The sequence below is a fragment of the Pterocles gutturalis genome, unplaced genomic scaffold, assembly GCF_000699245.1.
Source record: "Pterocles gutturalis isolate BGI_N339 unplaced genomic scaffold, ASM69924v1 scaffold705, whole genome shotgun sequence".
Lineage (NCBI taxonomy): Eukaryota > Metazoa > Chordata > Aves > Pterocliformes > Pteroclidae > Pterocles > Pterocles gutturalis.
In genome coordinates, this window is record NW_010145435.1 from 29,667 (window position 1) to 50,885 (window position 21,219).

At 41.4% G+C, this 21,219-nt stretch overlaps 1 protein-coding gene across 1 annotated transcript in view; it reads right to left on the reverse strand.

The window, feature by feature from the left end:
• Positions 1-5,575, reverse strand: part of LOC104470432 (myosin-13) — a gene marked incomplete at its 3' end in the record, with an annotated part of 35,024 nt that extends 29,449 nt beyond the window's left edge. Inside the window, exons 1-10 of the mRNA XM_010085360.1 lie at positions 5,390-5,575; positions 5,150-5,293; positions 4,901-5,057; positions 4,304-4,331; positions 4,109-4,220; positions 1,320-1,412; positions 1,160-1,223; positions 972-1,070; positions 791-894; positions 395-533 (exon numbers count right to left, since the gene is read on the reverse strand). Coding sequence (XP_010083662.1) covers positions 395-533; positions 791-894; positions 972-1,070; positions 1,160-1,223; positions 1,320-1,412; positions 4,109-4,220; positions 4,304-4,331; positions 4,901-5,057; positions 5,150-5,293; positions 5,390-5,575 — 1,126 coding nt within the window. The remainder of the gene's footprint in view (positions 1-394; positions 534-790; positions 895-971; positions 1,071-1,159; positions 1,224-1,319; positions 1,413-4,108; positions 4,221-4,303; positions 4,332-4,900; positions 5,058-5,149; positions 5,294-5,389) is intronic.
• Between the last annotated feature and the right edge of the window lie 15,644 nt (positions 5,576-21,219).

The window sequence follows — 21,219 nt, forward strand, 5'->3', positions numbered from 1 at the left end:
AGTTCAAAAGAGACAAAGAAAGGTGTCCTGGTCCTCTAGGATGTTTCTGTTACAGGGAGCCTACTTTCGGTGCTACTCAAATGCACCAGTTGTCAAGGGAAGCTCCTCTTCAGTCCCATGGAGGATGTTTTCCCTCCCAACACAAGCAGTGTCTCAGCTGCAGCACACTCCTGTTCCACACCTGGGGGGCTACAGCAATGCTTCATCTTTGCGTCTCTCTTATTTCATTGTGGAGCATAAATTAAATCACTGACTTTGTGGAACTTGCAACAAACTTAAAAAAATTACTTTCTGGAAGAGAAAATTGTTCTCAAAGTGTTGGGCACTTTGTGGGACGGGGTTACTAGCTTGTCTCCTGGTGCATTTCACAGGCAAGCTCTGCAGCCGCCACTACCTTCTGTGCTGTCTGGCTCCGCCTGCTCCTCCCGCTGCTTCTGCTTGAACTTCATGTTCCCGTAGTGCATGACAGCCCCTGTCAGCTTGTACATCCCCACCTTCTCTTCGGGGCTGAAGCCCAGGATGTCCACGGCACTCTGCAGAGGCAACAGGCAAGTCGGGGAAGCTCAGAGAAGCACAAGGGGCGAAACACAAGGTGCTGTTAACAGGCACATGTGCTGCGATGGGAAGGTGGGGTTTCTCCCCCTGCCTCCCTGTCTGCACCCAGCATGTGAAGCACCAGCCCAGCCCTGGGGGCACAGGGGCAGCAGAGCCCTGGCTCTTGGTGGCCACAGGCCGGCTGGGCCTCCCTGGCTGCAGCCGGCCTGGTGCGGGGCCGCTTGGCTGTACTCACATCCGTCGCCAGCAGCTCCTCACTGTCGTCAATGCTGGCGACAGTGACTTCTCCTTGGCTCACGTAGGGGAAGTCGTAGGGGTTGGTGGAGATAAGGAGGAGATCTGCAGGTATACAGGGCACTTGTGGTGGCACTGGGGAAGGCGCTCACTGAGCCAAGCCCAGCTGCACTGGCACTCACCAATGAGCTCCGGCTTCTTATTGGACATTATCTGGTAAAAAATATGGTAGCTCCTTTCACTGGCTAGCTGGAACGTTACCCTGGATTTCTCCAGAAGATCTAACCGAAAGAGAGGTGCTGTTAGTCTCCTGGTAAACTTGAGATCATAAATGCAGAAATTCTGCATGCACTGACTTGCTCCAACTCACAGGTTTCGATATCCGCAGAGGCCAGCTTGCCAGTTGTTCCAAAGTGAATCCGGATGAATTTTCCCTGTCAGGCAGTACAGATCAACCCCTTGGTTATAGTGACCAATGAACGAGACATGTCTTAGATGTCTGCATTCCAACAAATCTGAAGTGAACTCACAAAGCGTGAGGAGTTGTCGTTCCTCACAGTCTTGGCATTGCCAAAGGCCTCCAGCAGTGGGTTGGCCTGGATGATCTGATCCTCCAGAGTTCCCTAGTTACAGGAGAAAAAGCTTCTTATCAAACTTCACTACTGGTTAATAACAAATAGTGCAAAGCAGATACTATAAGCAGATCATTTTTACACTTCATACATGGTTTTAACCTAAAATTTATCAGAGTTTTTAAGCACTCATCAGCCATCACTCATGAATATTGCCATTTGAAACCAAAGGGTAGAGTGCTGAAAGACAGATCTGTATTTTGTTTTCTTCTTGTACCTGCTATCGTATATTGGGTATCATATACAGAATCACTACAGTGGAGCTCAGGGAGTTTGAAATCTGTGTGAGAGGTGCTTCCACATTCCCATTCACAAAGGCCATGACAACTAAAGAAATTGTGAAAATTCTTGGATTTTTTCTGGAGGTTACTTGCACCCAGGACACACAGAGAGAGGTACAGCCTTTCTAGCAAGGGAGAAATAAAGTTCTGCAATTACATTCAAACAATCAGGAGCCTTTCAGAATGCAGAAATACATCTACAGACGTGCTTTGAAAAGAAGAGTGGGACATGGACAAAGCCTGAGACTCAAATACCAAACTTAAAAAAAGCAGAAAACAGAAACTCTTTGAATTTTTTGCTGTATATCTGCAGAAGGAATGATCGACTTGTAAAGTTTCAATATTGTGTTGTATCACTCTTGTTAATTGCAAAAACGTGGGAGGAAAGAAGCTTCTGTGACATTGTATCTCTCCTTTTCAGTGCAGTACAGCCCAGGAAGCAGAGTCACCCTGTGCTTTTTTTAGAATGATAGAGCAAGCTTTTCCCAAGGCTTCTAGCAGAGTCATGATTGATTCTTGCATAGTCAGGGTGTGAAAATGTTGCCAGGGATAATTTCCATGACAGAGATGGAAAACAAAGAATGAGAAAAAAATATGAATTTTTATCCAGTTGGAAGGTTAGCAGCACAGCTCAAGTTGCTGAATCTTTGTATGGGGTGCCATTCCCAACATTGTCTGCAGATGGCACAAGGGGTTTAAATTAGTCTTTATTAGTCCACTGTCAAGGTGGACCCTGTAACATTAAGGCAACACAGTAGCATATTAAGCTTTCTATATTTTTTTTTTAAAGAAAAAAAAATCCCAAAACCCTAGAGCAACACCCTCTCGCGTGTATCTTTCAGCTTTCTAAATAAACTTCCTTGTTTAAGAGAAGAGATGTGTGTGTCAGTGCAGCTGACTACACCAGCAACAAGCCTCTTTTTAGTGCACAGCTGTGACCGGGGAACTCGCAAGAGAGCATCATGCATGGAGAACAACATGGAAGAAGACATGGCGATTCTTTACACAAGTTCATTCTGGAGTCCTGTCCACAGGCTGAGTGACAAAGTGCTGGAGGCTGAGGCAGTATGTTTCCCTTATTAATATACTTTTTTCCCCTGCATCTGATTTCAGCATGCATCTGAGATAGGATGCTGGGCTAGGCAGAACTATAACCTGAGTATTTTATTTAATGTTCTTATGAAGAGGCACATAGTATTGTTACAGAGATTGTGAATGCTAAAAATGTATTCTGTGAATAAACTCAGAAGAGGGCAAAACAGGTTGTTGCCCATCTGAGATCCAGGTGATTTTCCTTATAGCGAACATGGTCTCTACATCTCTCAGCTGTCTCAAAGTTTTTCTGAGATCAGACCTGGCATAGTGAGCAGCTGGTGAAAGCTGAACGCAGGAGATTCTGAAATGGTGCTGATGGAAAGAATTGCCTTGGCCATTACAACCCATCAATCACAGACACCTGCTGCTGAGTGCGAAAAGAATATTAAGCCTTGGAATCTCCTTACGTTCTGCCATGCCCTTTGGGTACTCAAATAACGTGCTGACACGTGTCACCTGCTTTGATGCACATACCATCTCACAATGTGGTGACACACACTTGTGCCACAAGGATGTTTGTTGCTTGCTCCGTGCTAGGCGATGAAGCCCACGCCTTGCAAATGCACCGGTGGGCTCAGATTGCAGCAGCTGGGCTGCTCGGCAGAGAGGGGCATCGGAGCATGTGCTTTTTTCCTTGGAAGGATCCTTTCTGAGGTTACTGTCAGGCAAGTGGTCCCAGCTGTCCCAAATCTGTCCCTTTTCTTATGCTGCCCCTCAGGGCTGTTACACTGACCACAGCTGGGAGAACAAGCCAGCACAAACTACTGCCTGATGCAGTTGAAATGACTCTTAACTTCAGCACAACTACTCTGGAGTTCAGAATTTCTGCACTTCCCCTGTCGATGGGAATGAAACAAGGAACAGGAATGGCACAACCACATGCCAGTGGGAGCTGACTGCTCTCTTTACACTTGAAGCCACCGAGGTGCTGTCGATGTGGCTGATTTAATAGAATACTGATGGATAGATACATAGACAGACAGTCAGCACAGAGGAAACGACTGTCTCATGTTATCTTCTTCTCCCTGTTGAAGACTTCCCTTATGTAAATGGAGACTGGAGAGAAACTGAGGCTTGGGACTTTCCTACATTAGGAAAATGTTTTTTTAAGTAGAGTTCTACTAGTGTTCAGAGGGAGGGAGGCTGGGTAGCAGGGGTGAATGAGCTTAGACTGTGCATCCTCACTGCTACCTCAGTTGCGCTACAGTTTCTAGCTTTTGATAGTCCTGCAACCCAAAAATATGCATTGATAGTTTCTGCTCTGCAAGCAGAGTCTTGGGCAAACACTAGAAGCGGGATCCAATGGCATACCTGCATTTTGCCGGGCTGTTGGTCCTTCTTCTTCTCACCAGTAACTGCAATTGTTGCAAAGTACTGGATGACACGCTTTGTGTTCACAGTCTTCCCTGCACCGGATTCTCCACTGTTGAAATGAAAATATTAATTGTTACAGGAAACATTTTTACTTTTCTGTCAGCTTTGTCACACAAACCAAAATATACTCACGTGATAAGGATTGACTGATTGTTACGATCTGAAAACAAAGACACAGAGCGAGCTGTTGAAATGAGATGTGAAGGGCTTCTGTTCCACTAACTTACTTCAAGGGAAAGAACTATTTTGTAACTCTATTTATCATTTTGTAATTAGATAAGGTAAATTCTCTATTAGTGTGCATGTGGATATTTTTTGTGCACATAGGGATGGAGCAGCCCAAAATCTAGCTCCAAGCGGTTATTCTTTATAAGGCTTCCTGCATACTATTTGTTTTCTTTTATGTATATATCTTGGCTTAAATATAGTTTAATTAGAATTGTATTTTCTGTTGTTTTCCTTCCTTACTGTTTCTTTAAATTCCTTACTAGGAGCGTGGGTACAAAACCATACAGCTAGCTACTGCCTTTCCTATGTTGTCTGACAGCACTGGGGTCATTAAGATGCCACAGGCAGTCTAATCTTGAGTTGTGCCCAGGGACTATGGGAGCTATTGCCATCAGGCAATGAGTAGAACAGCACCCAAGATGTCTGAACTGTCACACGTTCCTTGACCAAGCAACCAGCCCTGCATATATCAGGCTTTCCTATTCTTGTCAAATGACTCACCAGTCAGCATGAACTGATAGGCGTTGTCAGAGATGGAGAAGATGTGTGGAGGGGCCTCCTGGCGCTTCTTGCCTCGGTAGCCAGACACCACTTCTGGGTTGTACACCGGCAGCCACTTGTAGGGGTTGACAGTGACACAGAAGAGACCCGAGTAGGTCTGCAGGAAGGGAGACAGCACGTTGGCTTCCACTCAGCCCGGCAGAGCAGTTCCTCCCAGCTACCCAAAGGAAGACTGCTGCTGCTACTTACGTAGATCATCCAGGCTGCATAACGCTCTTTGAGGTTGTACAGCACAGCAGGTTCGTGGAGGTGGGTCATCATGGCCATGTCCTCGATTTTATCAAATTTAGGAGGGTTCATGGGAAAGACTTCATCATCCTTTACAGTCACAGTCTGACGAAACCAGAAAGGAACAACAGGAGAAGAAATCTAAGCCAGGGAACTGCCTAACTGGATGGTCATGTATGAGTAACAGCTGGTATCACTTACTGTATCATCATATGTTTTAACAGTGACTTTGCCACCTTCTTTACTCTGTATGGTACCTTTCACATACATCTGCTTTTCATCCACTACAAAACAGGCTGCCTTAGCATCAAATGGGCGATTCTGGGCTTCAATTCTCTCTTTCTCAGGCTTCCGTAAATAGGGAGCAGCTTCTCCAAAGATTGCCATCTCTGCATCTGAACTCATGGCTGGAGTTGCTCTGGAGGAATTCAGAAAAGTTTCAAAGAGCCTGTGCACTTGTAACTTATATTTATCCAGAAAGCAGTCATACTTAATGGCTAAAAGGAAGAAGACAGCTACTCAATTTCAAGCACTTAACTTCTGCCTTAATTTCAAGTATCCACTGAAGAAGTCCTAATAAAGAAGGTTTTGTAGACAGAGGTGCATTTCTTTGAAGACATCCCCCGTAAACAGGATGCCTGTGTGCACAAGTGAGGGCAGAGATAATATCGAACAAGAAGTCTTCAACAGCCTCTCCTGCTGTATCTTCACCTGCTATTCACACAGCTGTACAGCCACATGCTTCTCAAAGCCACACAGACATAGACACTTAGATTGTTTCACTAGACATCTGAAAATGTAGACACAAGTAAGATCTGTAAATTAAGCAGATTGGCTCTCACACTTAATTTCTAAGTGGAGGTATTCTTGGCACCCTTCTGTTTTCTATGTTTTAATACCAAGCAGGGAAAGTTCAACTAGTTTCTGTCTGTAACAAACACTGGAACAAATTGTGAGGGTCAGTCATCAGCCATCTAAAGCCAAACCTGTTTATCATGTGAACCAAATAGAAAACATCTTTTCAGATCTGTGGCAAAATTAGAAAAGGGAGTATAATGTATATTGAAGGTAATAATTAATAGCTTACTATTAACTAGATAAGTAAGTACTTGATATATAATTTCGAAGTATTTCAACTACAAAGTACCTTTTAGCTTTAATTCTATTAAATATAGTAATATTGGTTATGAATCATCAAAAGACAATTAATGTGTACCAGTATGTACCAATCAGTTAGGGATTTGTCTAGTAGGAGTATCTCAGAAAACTGCTTTATGCTCAGTTTTATTTTACATTTTTAGCAATATCTAGTAAAAATTCTTCAACACAGATGCTATTGGTTGCTACAGTCAGAAGGACTCTCATGGATAGTTCAAGAGCATCTGGAAATAACACAGGCAGAAATAATGTAGGCAGGAGCTAGCATAAACAGAATGTCCTTCGCCAGGCAAGCTAATACACAGGCTAGCAAAAAAAAAATAAAAAAAAAAATTCTAAAGTCCCGCTACTTCATGGGCTGTCGTACTGTGGTACTAAAAAAGATAAAGGGACAGAATTGAGCAACTCAGATGTATACTCCCAAGGCATCACAGTATTGAAACAGTCAACGTGGAGTGGTTTTATGTGCAAGAAAATGATGAAAGGAGTCTGAAGGCATTTGTAATGCTGCTTTTGGGCACATTGCTGTAGAAGTGCTGATCTCTCTGAGAAAAACCTTTCCGCTGTGGGATATGCACAGTGCAGGACTCTGAGGGACTTTGAGGACTGCATCTCTCAAGAGCCTTTAACGCCCAGGAATTTCAAAGCACAGAATCCAGAACCTTTAACTTTGAAAGTATTTTTCTATGTATATAGAGCCCAGCATTTCTGCCTATGTGAGCCTCTGAGTGGCTTAAGGGAAGCAGCATGAAAGAAAGACGGTGTCCATGAAAAGTTTAAACGGAGCATCAGAAAATGCCAATAGGTTATCAGAAAATTTCTCAAGGGGCATAGTCTGTTAAACTACTGAATGTCTTTGGTAGCAAATAGTGTAAAATTTAGGTCTTTACGCATTCATGAACAGAGAAGAAGGCATTCTCTGCGAGAATAATCTGTACTTCTATCCCTTTCAGCTCCAATTTCAGTGAGCGTTTTTTGATATTAGGATAGAAGGCACATATGTGGAGGGTTCCTTCTGTTGCTCTGGTGAACTCTCCCAGTCAATCAATCACTAACCTTCTCCATAAAACCTTGAAGGGAATAGTGCATATTGAATTCTCTGTGAAGGTGACTCTTTGTCACCAGATCTGTCTATCAGACAGGAGACAAGATTGTCTTGAACTTTGTTCTTGTTTCAGGACCTGTGTGATAAGCCAAGGGCAGCATATAATGTTCTAGAACTTACCCCAGAGGAAACTAACTTAAGAGAGGATAAGCTTAGACCCTTCTTGAATTGTACTTTGAGCCTCCTCTCTGAACACAACCTCAGTTTCAGGCTTCCAGCAGTTGTGCAGATGGCAAGGGGTGAATTTTAGTCGTCAGAGTACACCACAAAAAGACATTACTGTTCCTGTCTCTCACGTCCTCTTAGCTAAGCGTGTCTTTCACTTTTCTTTCCCAATAAATGGGGTATTTCCTACTAAGAACTGTGAATATGCTCGTATTGATTAAAACAGCATATATACTTTTCAGTGGATCTGCCTCTGCGACATGGTCTTTTGCCACCTGCCCTTGCTATTGTCTGGGTGAGATTCACTCATTGCTCAGGATCAATTAGCAAAGCTAGAGATTATTTGTTGGACCCTTACCTTCAGAGAGCCCAGGAGGATATCTGCTTTCAGTATCTGTGTGGAATGGTTAAAGAAAGGACAGAGAGAATTAAATCAAGAACAGTCCATTGTCTTGAGCATACACTATATCAAACATTTATACATTTATACACCTTGTGTAGTCTCTCCCAACAGTTGAACTATACACAGAGCCTTACAGCTCTGGAGCTTGAGCCACATGCCACAGGAAATATTGTGTTGCTCCCCACATTACCGTCATCTGCAGAAAAGAAATCTGATGTCTAGGAAAAGATCAGCTACATTACATATCTTTTTGCAATCAATTTCTACTGCCTTCAAAGTTAGTTTTCCTGTGCCTTTCAATAGGGTTTGGAGATAGGAAAGTTTGAAGAAGGCCCCTCTGTGAAATGCCGTGGCATGGCTCTTCTGCTTGTGCCACCATACCAGAGTGGTTTGGGTTGTCTAACCTTGACATTGCATGTAAAGCATGACCTGGGATGTTAGAAGTGGGGAATGAGAGGAAAATGCCCCTACATACTCCTCTTTGCAGAGCTCTGGAGATGCCATGGTCAGAGCATGAAGCAAGCAGATGGGACTTACCGTGAGATGCTGAGGTAACAAAGAATGGGGTTGCCTTCAGCTGTGGCTCTTTATATGCAACCTCCTGCCCACACAACATTCGAGCACTCTATTTTTGGTCAACAATAATTTACTCTTTAGTTGTAAACGTGTTGAAGCTCTGATCTCTCTGCTAATTACTGAGAGACAGGATTGGTTTAAGGTTGTATGGAGTCAGCTGCACTGACCTGTTCTTTTCACGTTGCTCTGTGCCAGGATGGAGGAACCCAAAACCAGCTCTGATAATGCCAAATAAGGCAACACTTGAGTCCTGACTTCAAGAGCTTGCTTTAACCAACAAGATTTTCTGTCTAATTGTGCACAATTATTTATAGACTATGATTTTAATGGATCCCATCCTATCCTCTCTATCTACACATGCTGATAGAGAAGGAGAAGGAGTTAGAGAGGCAGAATTTTTCTCTCATTAAATTGGCTGCTGGCAAGACTGAAACCAGCCTGGTTGCTTGGGACAGCGTAAGACAATTGCCAGCTTGTGGACCACAAGACACACCTGGAGTTGCGGCCTGTGGGTTTGCAATAGCTGAAGCCTGCAGGCATATTCAAGGTCTCAGCCGGCAGGAAGGAGCCTGGCTTCTGTGCCACTCTGTGATCCTGAAGCAGATGTCACAGAGCAGGCTGAACGTCAAACCAGAATGACTTTGACTTGCTCTCTAAGGGTATATGGAAGGAGAGTGTCTGCTCCTTTAAGTACCTTGTTAGGGACTTTTTTTGACATGACAGGGGGCAGCAAGAGAAGGAGGAAGCTGTAAACAAGCATTCCGGGACACAAGCCTGACTGACAAATGGTAAGGGAGGAGGCGATGAGAACCAAATCTGGTCAATCACACTACTTGATGAAGGCATATGAGAGTGTGAAAATGTTTATTCCAGCAAGGTTACCAGATCGGAGACCTTGTCAGTTGGGAAGCTAAGGTAAAGGGGGGAACCAGAAACAATAGACACAGAAGCACGGACCTGACAAAACAAACATGGACAATGAGAAGGAACAAACCTCACCAGTCACACTAGTTGATGGGCTATCAAGAAACTACAGGAAGAAACTTCTTCCAGGAAGATCAACCTAGACTTCATAACTGATAAGACTGTGAGCCAAGGGAGATCCCTGACAGGTTTGGTGTGGGTACAGGAACTGACAAAGCTGTACAACCCATGAGGGGACACACAGGGGAAGGAGGAGCAGGGAGGAACAGAGGGGGGTATAAAGAGTATAAAAGAGGCTATGCATAACTATCTCCAGCCTCATTCTGAGTTCACATCCCTCCTCATGTTCACCTACAGTACTTCCATACTCCCTAACCCAAGTCTGTCCCTAACTGTCTTTGCATCCCTGACATATCTATAACCAAAACTATCCATGTGTATATGCTGCCCCTGATGTTCCTCATGTTCTTAGTGCTGGGCACTATGTAATTTCCAGTCTGCAGTCCCTATTTGATCTAGCCTATTTATTGCCCTAGATTAGTCTAGGAATCCGTCATAAAGTTTGCTTGCTTTTTGTCTCCTATTCTCTCCGCTTAAGTGGTTGACTCCCAAGTCTGTGCATGCTAGCCATTTCTGCAACAGCCTAATCACTCTCTCAAGATCTCTTGCTGGAGGTGCTCATTGGCCTCATCTTTGACCTGGCAGGACTAGCAATAGTGGTAGCTACTGGATATTAGTTATGAAGGTGGTGAGTAGAAGTAACAGTGTGTTCTAAGTGTAGATGTCCAAGTGGTGTTATGTTGGGTGCGTAGGGATGAAGATCAGCATTTTCTAAGAGCTGTGACTGGGGCGTGGGGTGTAGTTGAAAGTGTTGTTAAATACAGGGCTGTCTAAAATGGTGTCAGTTGGCTACTTCTAGGCACATGAATAGTATCCCATATTTCTGTTCTTTATTCCCTTTTTCTCAGTATATGAACTATTAATCAGAGAAAACACAAAACTGCCTTACACAACAAAGTAGGTGGGACTGAAAACTCCTAAAATCAGCTGCTTTCTTCGTCCCACCTTCCTCTTCTTCAGTGGGAGACCTACATATAATTCCTTCCTCTGCCATGGGCCACTTCAACCTACAAAACCATAAGAACAGCCGTATTTTGTAGCTCAAACCCATTGTTCTGTCTGCAGCCATGGCCAGGGCAGATGTACAGGAAAGAATGTAAGAACAGGATACAGTTTTAGTGCTTCTTACCCAAAGTGCTCTACCAGCCTGTGAAAGCTAATGATTCAAGGAATCCCTGATCCTGATGTTATGCCTTTAGATTAAATAGTTCTTAATGGATTTCTTCTATGAAATTATTCTGTCCTTTTTGTACTTCTGTAGGCATTTTACATTCACCGTGTCAGTAAGTTAATTGCATGTATGAAGAACAACCACTTTTATTTGTTCTGAGCCATTCATCTGAAAAATGAGTTAGTATCATCTGCAGTGAAACATTATTTCCTATCTACTCTCTTTTTCCACCCATTCTTGTATACTCCTTAATAATTCCTAATTCAGAAGAAATCACATTGCTTTGTTCACTGTTGTCCTCTAAGCCTTCCCCACTTCATTGATCTCCTTTTGGGGTACATGTAGCTAGAACTACATTCACAAGCTGTGAATACATAATATGTTTATACACTCATGTAATAGTTTCTCTTTGTGGTCTATTCCTTTCCTAATAATGTAAAATAATTTATTTCCCTTTACAAAGCATAGAAGCTAATGTTTTCAGAACAATAGGTATTGTATCTATGTGATCTCTTCTGAGTAGTGATGGTTGTCTTAGAACCCATTTCGGTGTGTAAAAATGGGATTAATTTTTTCTTATGGACATAATTTCACATTTATTATTATTATTAGTTTAGTCTGCAGTTTTTTCACTGAGATAATTACAAAGAGGGAAGCAAGGAATGAAACTCTTCATCCTTTCTCTTGAAGCTACTCTGATATGAAGAAAAAATTCAAAGTGTTCTGTGTTAGAACAAATATGAGGGAGCCAGAGATGACCACAGCTCTGTAGGATCACCAGCAAGGAGGTGTCCATTTATGCTATTTAGTTAGTGGTTGCTTGCTATAAAATATGCAAAGAGGCCTTTGAATAAAGTTTAGCAAGTAGAGCGAAACAGATGGATTTCCTAACCAGTAGGTTAGGAAGTCATCCCTACTTTTCTGCCTGTGTCACAAGAACTCCTGAAGACATTTTATTTATTATTTTATTTTTTTTCTTGGAGAGGACATATTCAGAAGGAAAGTTGAGAATGTTCATCCATCCCTACATGGGTATATGCACATGCTGTGGGCTTGCTGAGAACCATATAGCTATGGGAATGAGAGGCTGGAATCTGAATTCCTCAAGCGACAGTAACAGTTGATTTCAGGTCTCTCACAGCTTGGGTAAATGCTCTTGACATTAAATTATGTTGTGCTGGAGATGAGGTGGCCAAGTACATGTGTTATCATTACCTCTTTTAAAGGCAGAAGAAACATTTGTCAGAAAATTATTTAAACTTTAGTGGCCATGAAATCTTATAACCTCTTTATAGAATTGACCCAGGTCCCTATCCGGAAGGAGATGGATTTTCAGATGCATTGTTGTCATCACTTCATGTTGGCTTGATCTAGGGAATGTCTGTGGTGCATTTACACAGTTCTCATTGCCTGTTTGTTTTGGATTATATTCATGCTGCCTACTATTTAGGTACACTAGATAGGAGGTAAAGGTGTCTAAGAGGGTATATTGGATTCTGTTACAGGAAATGGACTTCTTCATGTCTGGCATTGCAAGATGGAGTGTTGAGATGTGTCTTTTGAGTCTTTTCTAGTATATTTTTCAATGCTTTTATTACTTTTTTTTTTAAATCACCATCATTACCAGTCTGTCACAGTCTGGCCTGAAGTGTGAGCACAGACACTGCATGAAATGACAATGATAACAACTCAGATGTGGAGATAATACGGTTACTGTATTTTTTTTGACCAATTGTTCTGTATCAAACATTCAAATTAGCTGTGCTGGTTGCAGCACTGAACTTGCACGCACTTTTTACATTTTATCAGTCTCAATAACTCATTTTGGTAAACCCCCCGTTTGTATTACCAGCTGCATTCTTCATTATTTGCTATAACATTTGCATTTTAATTATGTGCAACTTTAGCTTAACTGTAGAGATAACAGAACCATGATTATTCTTTGTCAGAGACTATCTTGTCTTTTATATCTGACTCATCTGATTCTTTTGTAATAAGTGATTTTGCATTTTCTCCTGGGTAATTTTTTTATTAAAACATTACATAGTGAAGAACCAATCCTTTTCAAAGGCACACCCACCCACTGCTGACCCTACATATACAGAATCATTTTGACACCTGTCAATTAAGCAATTTCTAATCTGTGTAGCACATACTGCTCTGGTTTTGTGGTTTTCTAGCTTGCCAAAATACATACAAATGAAAACCAGTAATAGATCTGTGTGCCATTAGTATTACTTTAATAAGAAAATATAGAAACTCATAAATATTGACACAGTTTAAGATACCTCAAGAAACAGTACAAATTACTGTTTAGAATATCAAGTATTCCAGTGTTTGCCTCAAATCAATATCAGTATGATTAGTCTATTATTTACAACACTGTTGTGTTACAAACATTTATAATATTTACAGAATTTAAAACTACTACCTGCTTTCTGCGGGTTCCCCAATATTTCACGAGTTATTGAAAATCAGTATTAATTATGCTTTTGAAATATTGTGACGAGTTTTGTCTGCTTGACAGATTTTCAGAACAAAGAGACATGCAGAAAGCATGCTGACTTTTTGGGCCATCCCAGAAATGCACTGAGGAGCTAAATGACTCAGGGGTCTCAATGTCTACCCTGCTTCCCATTGCATGAGTGGGAGAATAATGTCTCTTCTGGGAAAACAAATTGTAAAAGACTTCTTCTCTTGTGGCCAAGTGAAAATTTCCACTATTTAGATAAACTGAACCTTCAAAGTTTATTTAAGTTGAAAAAGCAATCAACCAAATGAGTTGTACGGAAAGACTCAGAAAACATCATGTACCAGAAAGCACATTTTAAGTGAATTCAGGTAAACATACTGGGTAAGTTCCAGAAGTACCATGTATACCTATGCAGATATAGATATGATATTGATGTGATGAGTCCATTGTCTATCTTTACTGATGTGTTGTTGTTCATAATGTTGTTACCTTCACATGACATATGCAGATGTGAATTTATCAAAAGCATAAGCAGGGCTGGAGTATTTTACAGCAATTTATCTGTCAAGAAAAGTGCCACACATTTATTGTGTCAGTTTCTAAACATGTGATGTACCAGCTGATTTCATCTGTGTGGTTTCTGTAAATTCTTCTATTCATGAAATTCTGTAAATTTTGCTTTTTACATAGGTTGATCAATCAAGGCATCATCATACAAACAACATTTTCATGAATTCTTATAATTCTGGCTTTGTCAAACAATACATAAAATGTAAATGTAAGCCTGTGTTGGTGTCTGAAAGGCTAGATACCATGCAAAGCACAAGCTGCAAAATTTATGCATTTGATTATCTTATAAATTTTTTGCTCTTTGTGGATAAAAGAGTGTTTGCTTTCTCTTTTCTTGTGCTTCTGGTAGGACTCCTCAGTTCCTTGCATTTGGTGTGGAATGCAACACCACACCTGTTCGCAGCACTAAATAGCTTTGATCCTATTACAGTTACCCAGCATCTTTTCCACTGGATGCTCATGAAGAGATAATTTTCCTAGTACAAGTGGCCAGTGAAGTAAACCTGCCTATACTAAGTCCCCAAACCACTGATTGATAAGCTGCTATATCTGCAACTGTCTGACACCGTTGGGATGGGGCAGATGGACATTTTGTTCTGAATTAGTGTAGCTATTCTCATGTTTCATACCCAACCCCCTTCTCTTTTAGCAGACACATATTTGTTCCTCATACCATCCACCTTTCAGACTTTTTATCACTCTGTCTTAACACGTTATTGTAGTACACCAGGAAGACTGAAACAGAGGAGAGGCAACTAACTTCTTGTCCCCCATCAGTTTAATCAGCTTCTGAAAATATGTTTTTTTGTGGCGCTAGACTTTATGTAGGATTCTTCCATTGCATCTTCAGTGATGCAAAGTTGCCTGGCCTTTAAGATCATTCATCTGCACTAGTAATTCTGTAAGTTTGGACTGTATCCTTAACTGTTCATGCACATCTCTGAAAGCCACAAAGATACCCTATCATATACACTATTAGTGTTCATTATGGGATAAAACCTGTTCCCTGTGCTTTAAATTAGGTGTTTTCAAAGTTGTGTGGGTTTGATTCTGGACAAAAGGAGGAAAAGAAACACCATCCACAAGACACAGAACTGTGACATGACCGTGGCAATTGAATGCCATGGTAACCCCACAGTTACATTTGGTAATGTCCTGTTTGTTGAAAACTTTTGGGCATACAGTCTCCTCTTCCATGGGAAAAAGAGTGAGAATTCCTCCATGGCTCTTCTCAAATTAGACAGAATGATTTTTAGGCTGAAATGATCAATGATGGCCGAATAAATGCATATGCATGGAAAGATGTGTCTTCAAATATATTTTTGAACTCAGCAAGGGTTCCTGTATTTAATAGAAACAGATGTACTGAGCTTTGAAAATATGTATGAAAAGTGCATCTTTCTCAGCCTGACTTTAAACAACATTCTAGTAAAATTTGAAAGATAATTTATGTAAAGGGAAAAGAAAGTTAATCTAAACTTGTCAGAAGTGTATGATGCTGCATGCTGATTTTTTGCATCACTGAGCATGAGTTTGACACTGCACCAAGGCCAAATAGAATTAATGATAATCTTTGCGGGATTCCTTTCTAAAAATGTATTTGCAAGCTTTTTTCACAGCTGTCAACTATCCCCAGTCAGGAAGAGCTTTTGTTGTAATACTGGAACACGGGCACTGAAGATGTCTTTCATCTAACTGCTGAACACTGCAAAATGTTCAGTGATGTATAGTGTGTATTTTGGGGGAAAGGTGATCCCTAGCCTAAATTTATTGTTTTATCTTTTTTTTTTTTCCAGCATAAAGCAATAATACGACCATATCTTCAGGTTGTTTCAGCAGTTGTAAAGTTGACAGCAATCCATATTCTGTGCAAGTTACTGACAAGAGCTATTTATTGCCCTGTGGACTGTGAGGCTGTTTCACCTTAAATGACAGGTCTTCTCCTTCCTTCTGCCCTTCCTGAGGCAACCAAACTAGAAAGCAGTTTATTACCAGGCCATCATTTGTACCTTGGCATTGCGAAGGCAGCAAACCACTTTTTTTCTCAGACAATTCTGACAGCAAAAACAGAAGTAGTGGCAATAGCAACTGAAATAATGCAGATTGTTTGCTCCCACTTAGAGTTGGCGTCACACCTGTGCCATCTCCTTGTACAAGAGCAAATTATATTGCTTATTGGGGATGTTATCTAGTAGCAGCACAGAAAAAAAAAAAAGTGCTGGGGAAAAAAATGGCTTGACATCCATGCCAGAATTGTTCAGCTAATAAAATGATGGTTGTACATTCTGCCTGCTGCCGAATAGACAAAATGAATAGTTACAAGTGGCCAAGACCAGATGGGATTTACACAAGATTTCCAGAAAGGCACGGGGATGAAACAGCTGAACTGCTGGCTCTGGTGTGTGAGCTCTTATTAAAACTGCCATGCTTTTGGAGATCTGGAAGTTGTCTAGTAGAATGCTACTTTAAAAAAAAAAAAAAAAGTGTTTCAGGGAACTGCACAGTAAACCTGGTGCCTGTACTGAGAAAAGAGTAGAAGTTAATAATGAGTCGAATTTGAAGATACACTGGTGAATATCACATACTGAGAAAAAGAATGTTTGTAAAAAGAAGTCATATTCCACAAACCTGGTGCAGAGTCAAAAACAGGTGGATAGGTGGGAGAACCAGCTGGTGTTGCCTTAATGAGTATCTAAAAACCATGTGAGAATGTGTATCACCTTTCTTAAAGAAGCTAAGAGTGTGTCTATGTTGTCATATGAGATAGTTCAGAGAAGTGATCCTGGACAAGGACAGGATGATAATCATTGCTGCAGACACATGAGTGTCCCTGGGGATGGTCTCTTGAGTGTCCAAAATGTTTTGATCTGAAGCAAATCCCAGGAGCAGCTTGGGGGAAAGTTCACTCCAGCAGCTCTATTTTTATATATTGCATTAGAGCCCAGCACAGCCCTCCAGTGCTGTCCCAATGTGCCTTGTGTCCTCACAATCCTTGTGTAACCTCACACCCCTCCTGTAATGTCCCGTGTACCCTTGCTGTCCTCTGCAGAGCCTGCTAGCAGGTTATGAAACAGCTCTCATTATTTTAAGTCACTACTGTACCGAGTAATGATTCCCAGGGTGTCAGAAGGATCTTGCCTATTGCTAAGGACTCCACTGCTTTTTGTAAAATATCTTCTGCACTGGGGACGTCAACACTGCGCTTTGCTTGAGCTGTTTCCTGTTCAAAGTAGGCAGTAAAGACACGGCACAGAAGTGACCTTCTGACACATCAAGGTTGCTTTTCTTCATTGCACTTCTATTGCCCATACCTGCCTCATCTTTCTCCTGTAACCTTGACAGCAGTCAGCTGCAGAGCTGTGCAGGTCACTGGGCTGACCCCAAGGCTCTGCTCTTGTGGAGGCTGCTCAGCACGACCAGGCTGGGCATCTTTGTGGATCCAAGCTGAATCCAGCTCCCTCAAGCAATTTTCTATTATTCTATCATGGTTTTCTATGATTCTATTATGGTTTAGTGGGTTAGTTGGTGTGGGTTGACAGTTGGACTTCATGATCCTTGAGGTCTTTTCCAACCTTAATGATTCTGTGATTCTATAAGCACTGCTACACTCCTTGCTATGAAAATATCTGGGAGGACAAATATAGGAAACAGTGGCATTTGTGAAATGTACTGTAGTTCTCTAGTTTTTAAAAACAGGCGAGCACAGCTCTGTATTGTTCTTTTATTCCACCTTAACAGAGAAGACCCTGCACCAACTCTTTTTAGCTCCCTTCCCCTTCTTCCCAGCTGAAGCCATTTGAAGGAACTCCTGGATACTCTTGTGGCAGCAATTCAGCAAACCCAGGATTTTAGAGGAAAACTTAACATTGTGGATCCATGCTTCCAATGCTTTGTAATAGGCACAGTAGGATATTGTAATAGTCTCTTCAGGGGCTGTTTAGACAATATCCCCTCATCAGACTGCCTCTGATGCACAGAAGGCAGAAGCAGGCAGACGGGTGTAGGGGCTTGATAGCACTGCTCTGTGAACACAGAGTGCAAGCAGGCATGGAAAAAGGGATGAAGACAGGGCAGGTAACATGCAGCTATGGTGTGATCGCGTGGATCTGGGGCAGGCAGGGATGGGGTAAGTCACGGATGCATTTGGAGGGGAAACAGAAGGAGTGAAACTTGGTGTTTTTACAGGTGTTAGCATAATGTTGGAGGCCACATCAACATGTTGTTGTGTTATTTGTGAATGTTGTGATGACAGATAGTCTAGGTGACAGCTTTCACATTTTTTTTCTGGTGCTGGTGGTGCCACTTGAATGGCCCAATACTGTACAGAACCTGAAGAGACCAGCTCTGTTGGAACCGTTCTGGTTGGCATAGCTCACCAATGCCTGCGCAGCATCTGCAGGATGTGGCAGGCTAACAAAGAAACGGAGAAGCTATTGCCCAGCCTCTTCAACCTTGGTTTCTGTAATGAACTGATACAGATCCCAGAGCTTTTGCAGCCCACGATTTCTAATCCAGGGTTTCATCCTGTGCATACCCTGCAAAGTGGATAGGAAAGAGCTTGTGTAAAAGCAAAATCCGTTCATCAAACTGGAATGCATGCAAAGCTATTTTCAAAGGAGCTGGCTACTACCTATAAAGTTTGTGTCTGTGGACAGTAATGGTTTGGACTACAATCTATTTAGAAGTGACACACTCTCTGGAAAAAAAAGATGATCTGCTTGAGGCAGAGGCAGGAAAAAAAAATAATCATGAAGGGTGGCAAGCAGAGCCCCTAAAAACCCAAACAATTCTTTGACAGGTAAGGGGGTTTCTGAGCAAAGAGGTTTTCTACTGCTTTTGTTTCTCTGGCATATATGAAAGCAGGGCTATCTATGTGGCATAGACTACATGCTGATTTGTCATCTTTTTTCTTCCTCTGAAATGAACTTGGTAACAATACTTTTCAGAGGTGGCAATCAATCCCACAGACTCCGTTTCTCAGGTGCCTGATATGTGGCTCTGGGAATGGGTTGGAGATATGGTGACACTCAGCTAGGACTGCGGTGAGGAGAAGCTGTCCTGTAGCGCTGCAACATACTTATCAAAGCCTTGAAGTTGAACACCAAAAATAGTGACCTTTATTACATAGGAATGATGAAACAGTAATATACATCTTCATGTTACTGGATTGCTGCTGAAAAAATAGCTTTGGAAAGTTTATATATGTGTGTGTGTATATATATATATATTTATATACGTGTATATGCATGTGTATGTACAGGTTGCCCAGAGAAGCTGTGGATGCCCCATCCCTGGAGGGGTTCAAGGCCAGGCTGGATGAGGCTTTGGGCAACCTGGGCTAGTGGGAGCTGTCCCTGCCCTTGGCAGGGGGGTGGAACTCGATGACCTTTAACATCCCTTCCAACCCCATTCTGTGATTTTATGATTCTGTGACATTTACCCGCATAGATAAGTATGTATGCATGCATGAATTGCATACAGTAAATACATTAATATGCAATGTTTCACACATGTGTCCTATGTCCTTGGAAAGCCTATGAGGAATTTAGTATTTCTTTGTTCAAGCTTGGTTTGAATAATACTCATTGAACAGAAAACAAAGGTGAAAAATTGCTGAATAGCTCTCAGTCATTGGATGCTGTCCTTCATGTGTATTAAATTAAGAATCAGACCAGTAGAAAACAACTAAAGGTTCTATAACCTAATACATAGTCAGAAGTAACTGTGGTAGACTGAACACTAGTAATAATCCTGTTTTTTTCCTAAAATCCTGATTTTTCCTACGGTTAGGAAACTTAATAACCTTATTTAAGAGGAAAGGGGAGGGTTGTGAATGACTGGCAAACCGTTTAGAGTGATGATCGAGACCTGCAGTATTGTTCACTGAGGAGTGCAGTAGCTGTAAGATTGGTCTGAGAGTGGTGTCTCGATGCCAAATGGCAGATGCATTGGGGACTAGATAACTCCTCTCAGAAGAAGCCAAATGAACAAACTACAAATGTAAGTCTACTGTGAGGAAACTTGAGTACATTGTGTTGTTTATCACTGCCTTCTGCTCTGGGCTTCTTCAAAACACAGCCGATAGCTCCACGGCCTCATTGTCCAGTTAACATTGGGGTATGAAAGGAAGAAGATGGTATGAGACCTGAGAAGATGGGAGAGATGAGGAAGAAAGTTTTAGGGTATGTCCCAAATCAAAATGAATATTATTGAATTTTCTTGGTGCTTGGGAACTCTGACAAGTCATCAGGTTCATCATACCAATCAAAACAAGGAGCTCGACAGGCCCATGTAACACTAGTGAATTCCAGTCATTCAGTAGCGCTGATGGGTGTATCAAATGAAGTCATCCTCTTCCCAGATGAGTATATTCTCTAATATCCTACAGGGAACATTTTGACATTTTTTGTTGTAGTTAATTATTTTTTATTCCTGAAAGCATAGCAGTACATCTTCAACAGGAATGGTTGATTTGGCTTCTCTAATTATATTATTTCCAGATAGAATATGACACAATCCTGAGAAGGTCTCAGTGGTTCAAGTCCCTTCAGATCATGGAAGGGCAAGTGCTCTGAGTATTCGATTATGACAGAGAAAGTGACACCTATTTCTCCTTATTTTCAAAGAGGTGACCGTGGATTCTCTGATGTATGCTGATATCTACAAAGAATGAAAACCTGCCTTTTGAATGAGGCCAACCCAGGCAAAGTTATCTGGATTATCCTGGAGACTACCTAAGAGCTAAGTGGCTGCCTGACCAGCTTAGAAGATTCGGGGGACTTTTGGGAACAGAATATAGACAACGAATGACTATATAAGGTAGCTGCTTGTGCTGCCCTTGGGATGCTGGTTTTCACATCACTTTCATGAACAAAAGCTAAAAGTAGATCTCATTTTAGGTTTAAATGTCCTCTAAACTATGTTTCAAAGTGGCTTGAAGGACTGAAGAGGTTTAACATGAAAAAAGATATTCTTTAAATAAGACGTGAGGTTTAAAACAAGAATCAATGATTAGACTAGATTACTGGAAGATGCAATAAATTCTTATTCTTTGTAAAGAACCTTTGAGTTAAAATCTATTGTATTCCTAAAGCAGAAGTTATAAGAGATAATTACATTCTGTTGAAAAGAAATAGTGATTTTTCTCCCTTAAGGAAGTATTAGATGAAATTCCATTATGATAATGAAGCAGAATGTCTGATTAGGCCACTTTAACAGTGGCTGAAACACTTTGAAAATACCTGAAGCAAGATTTTTAATTGAATTAATTTAAATAAGAAAAAATGTAAAGATTAGAAGAACTCAGGATAATGGTTAAAATACAATGTGAACTTCTCATTATTTTCATGGGAAAATCTCTACAATT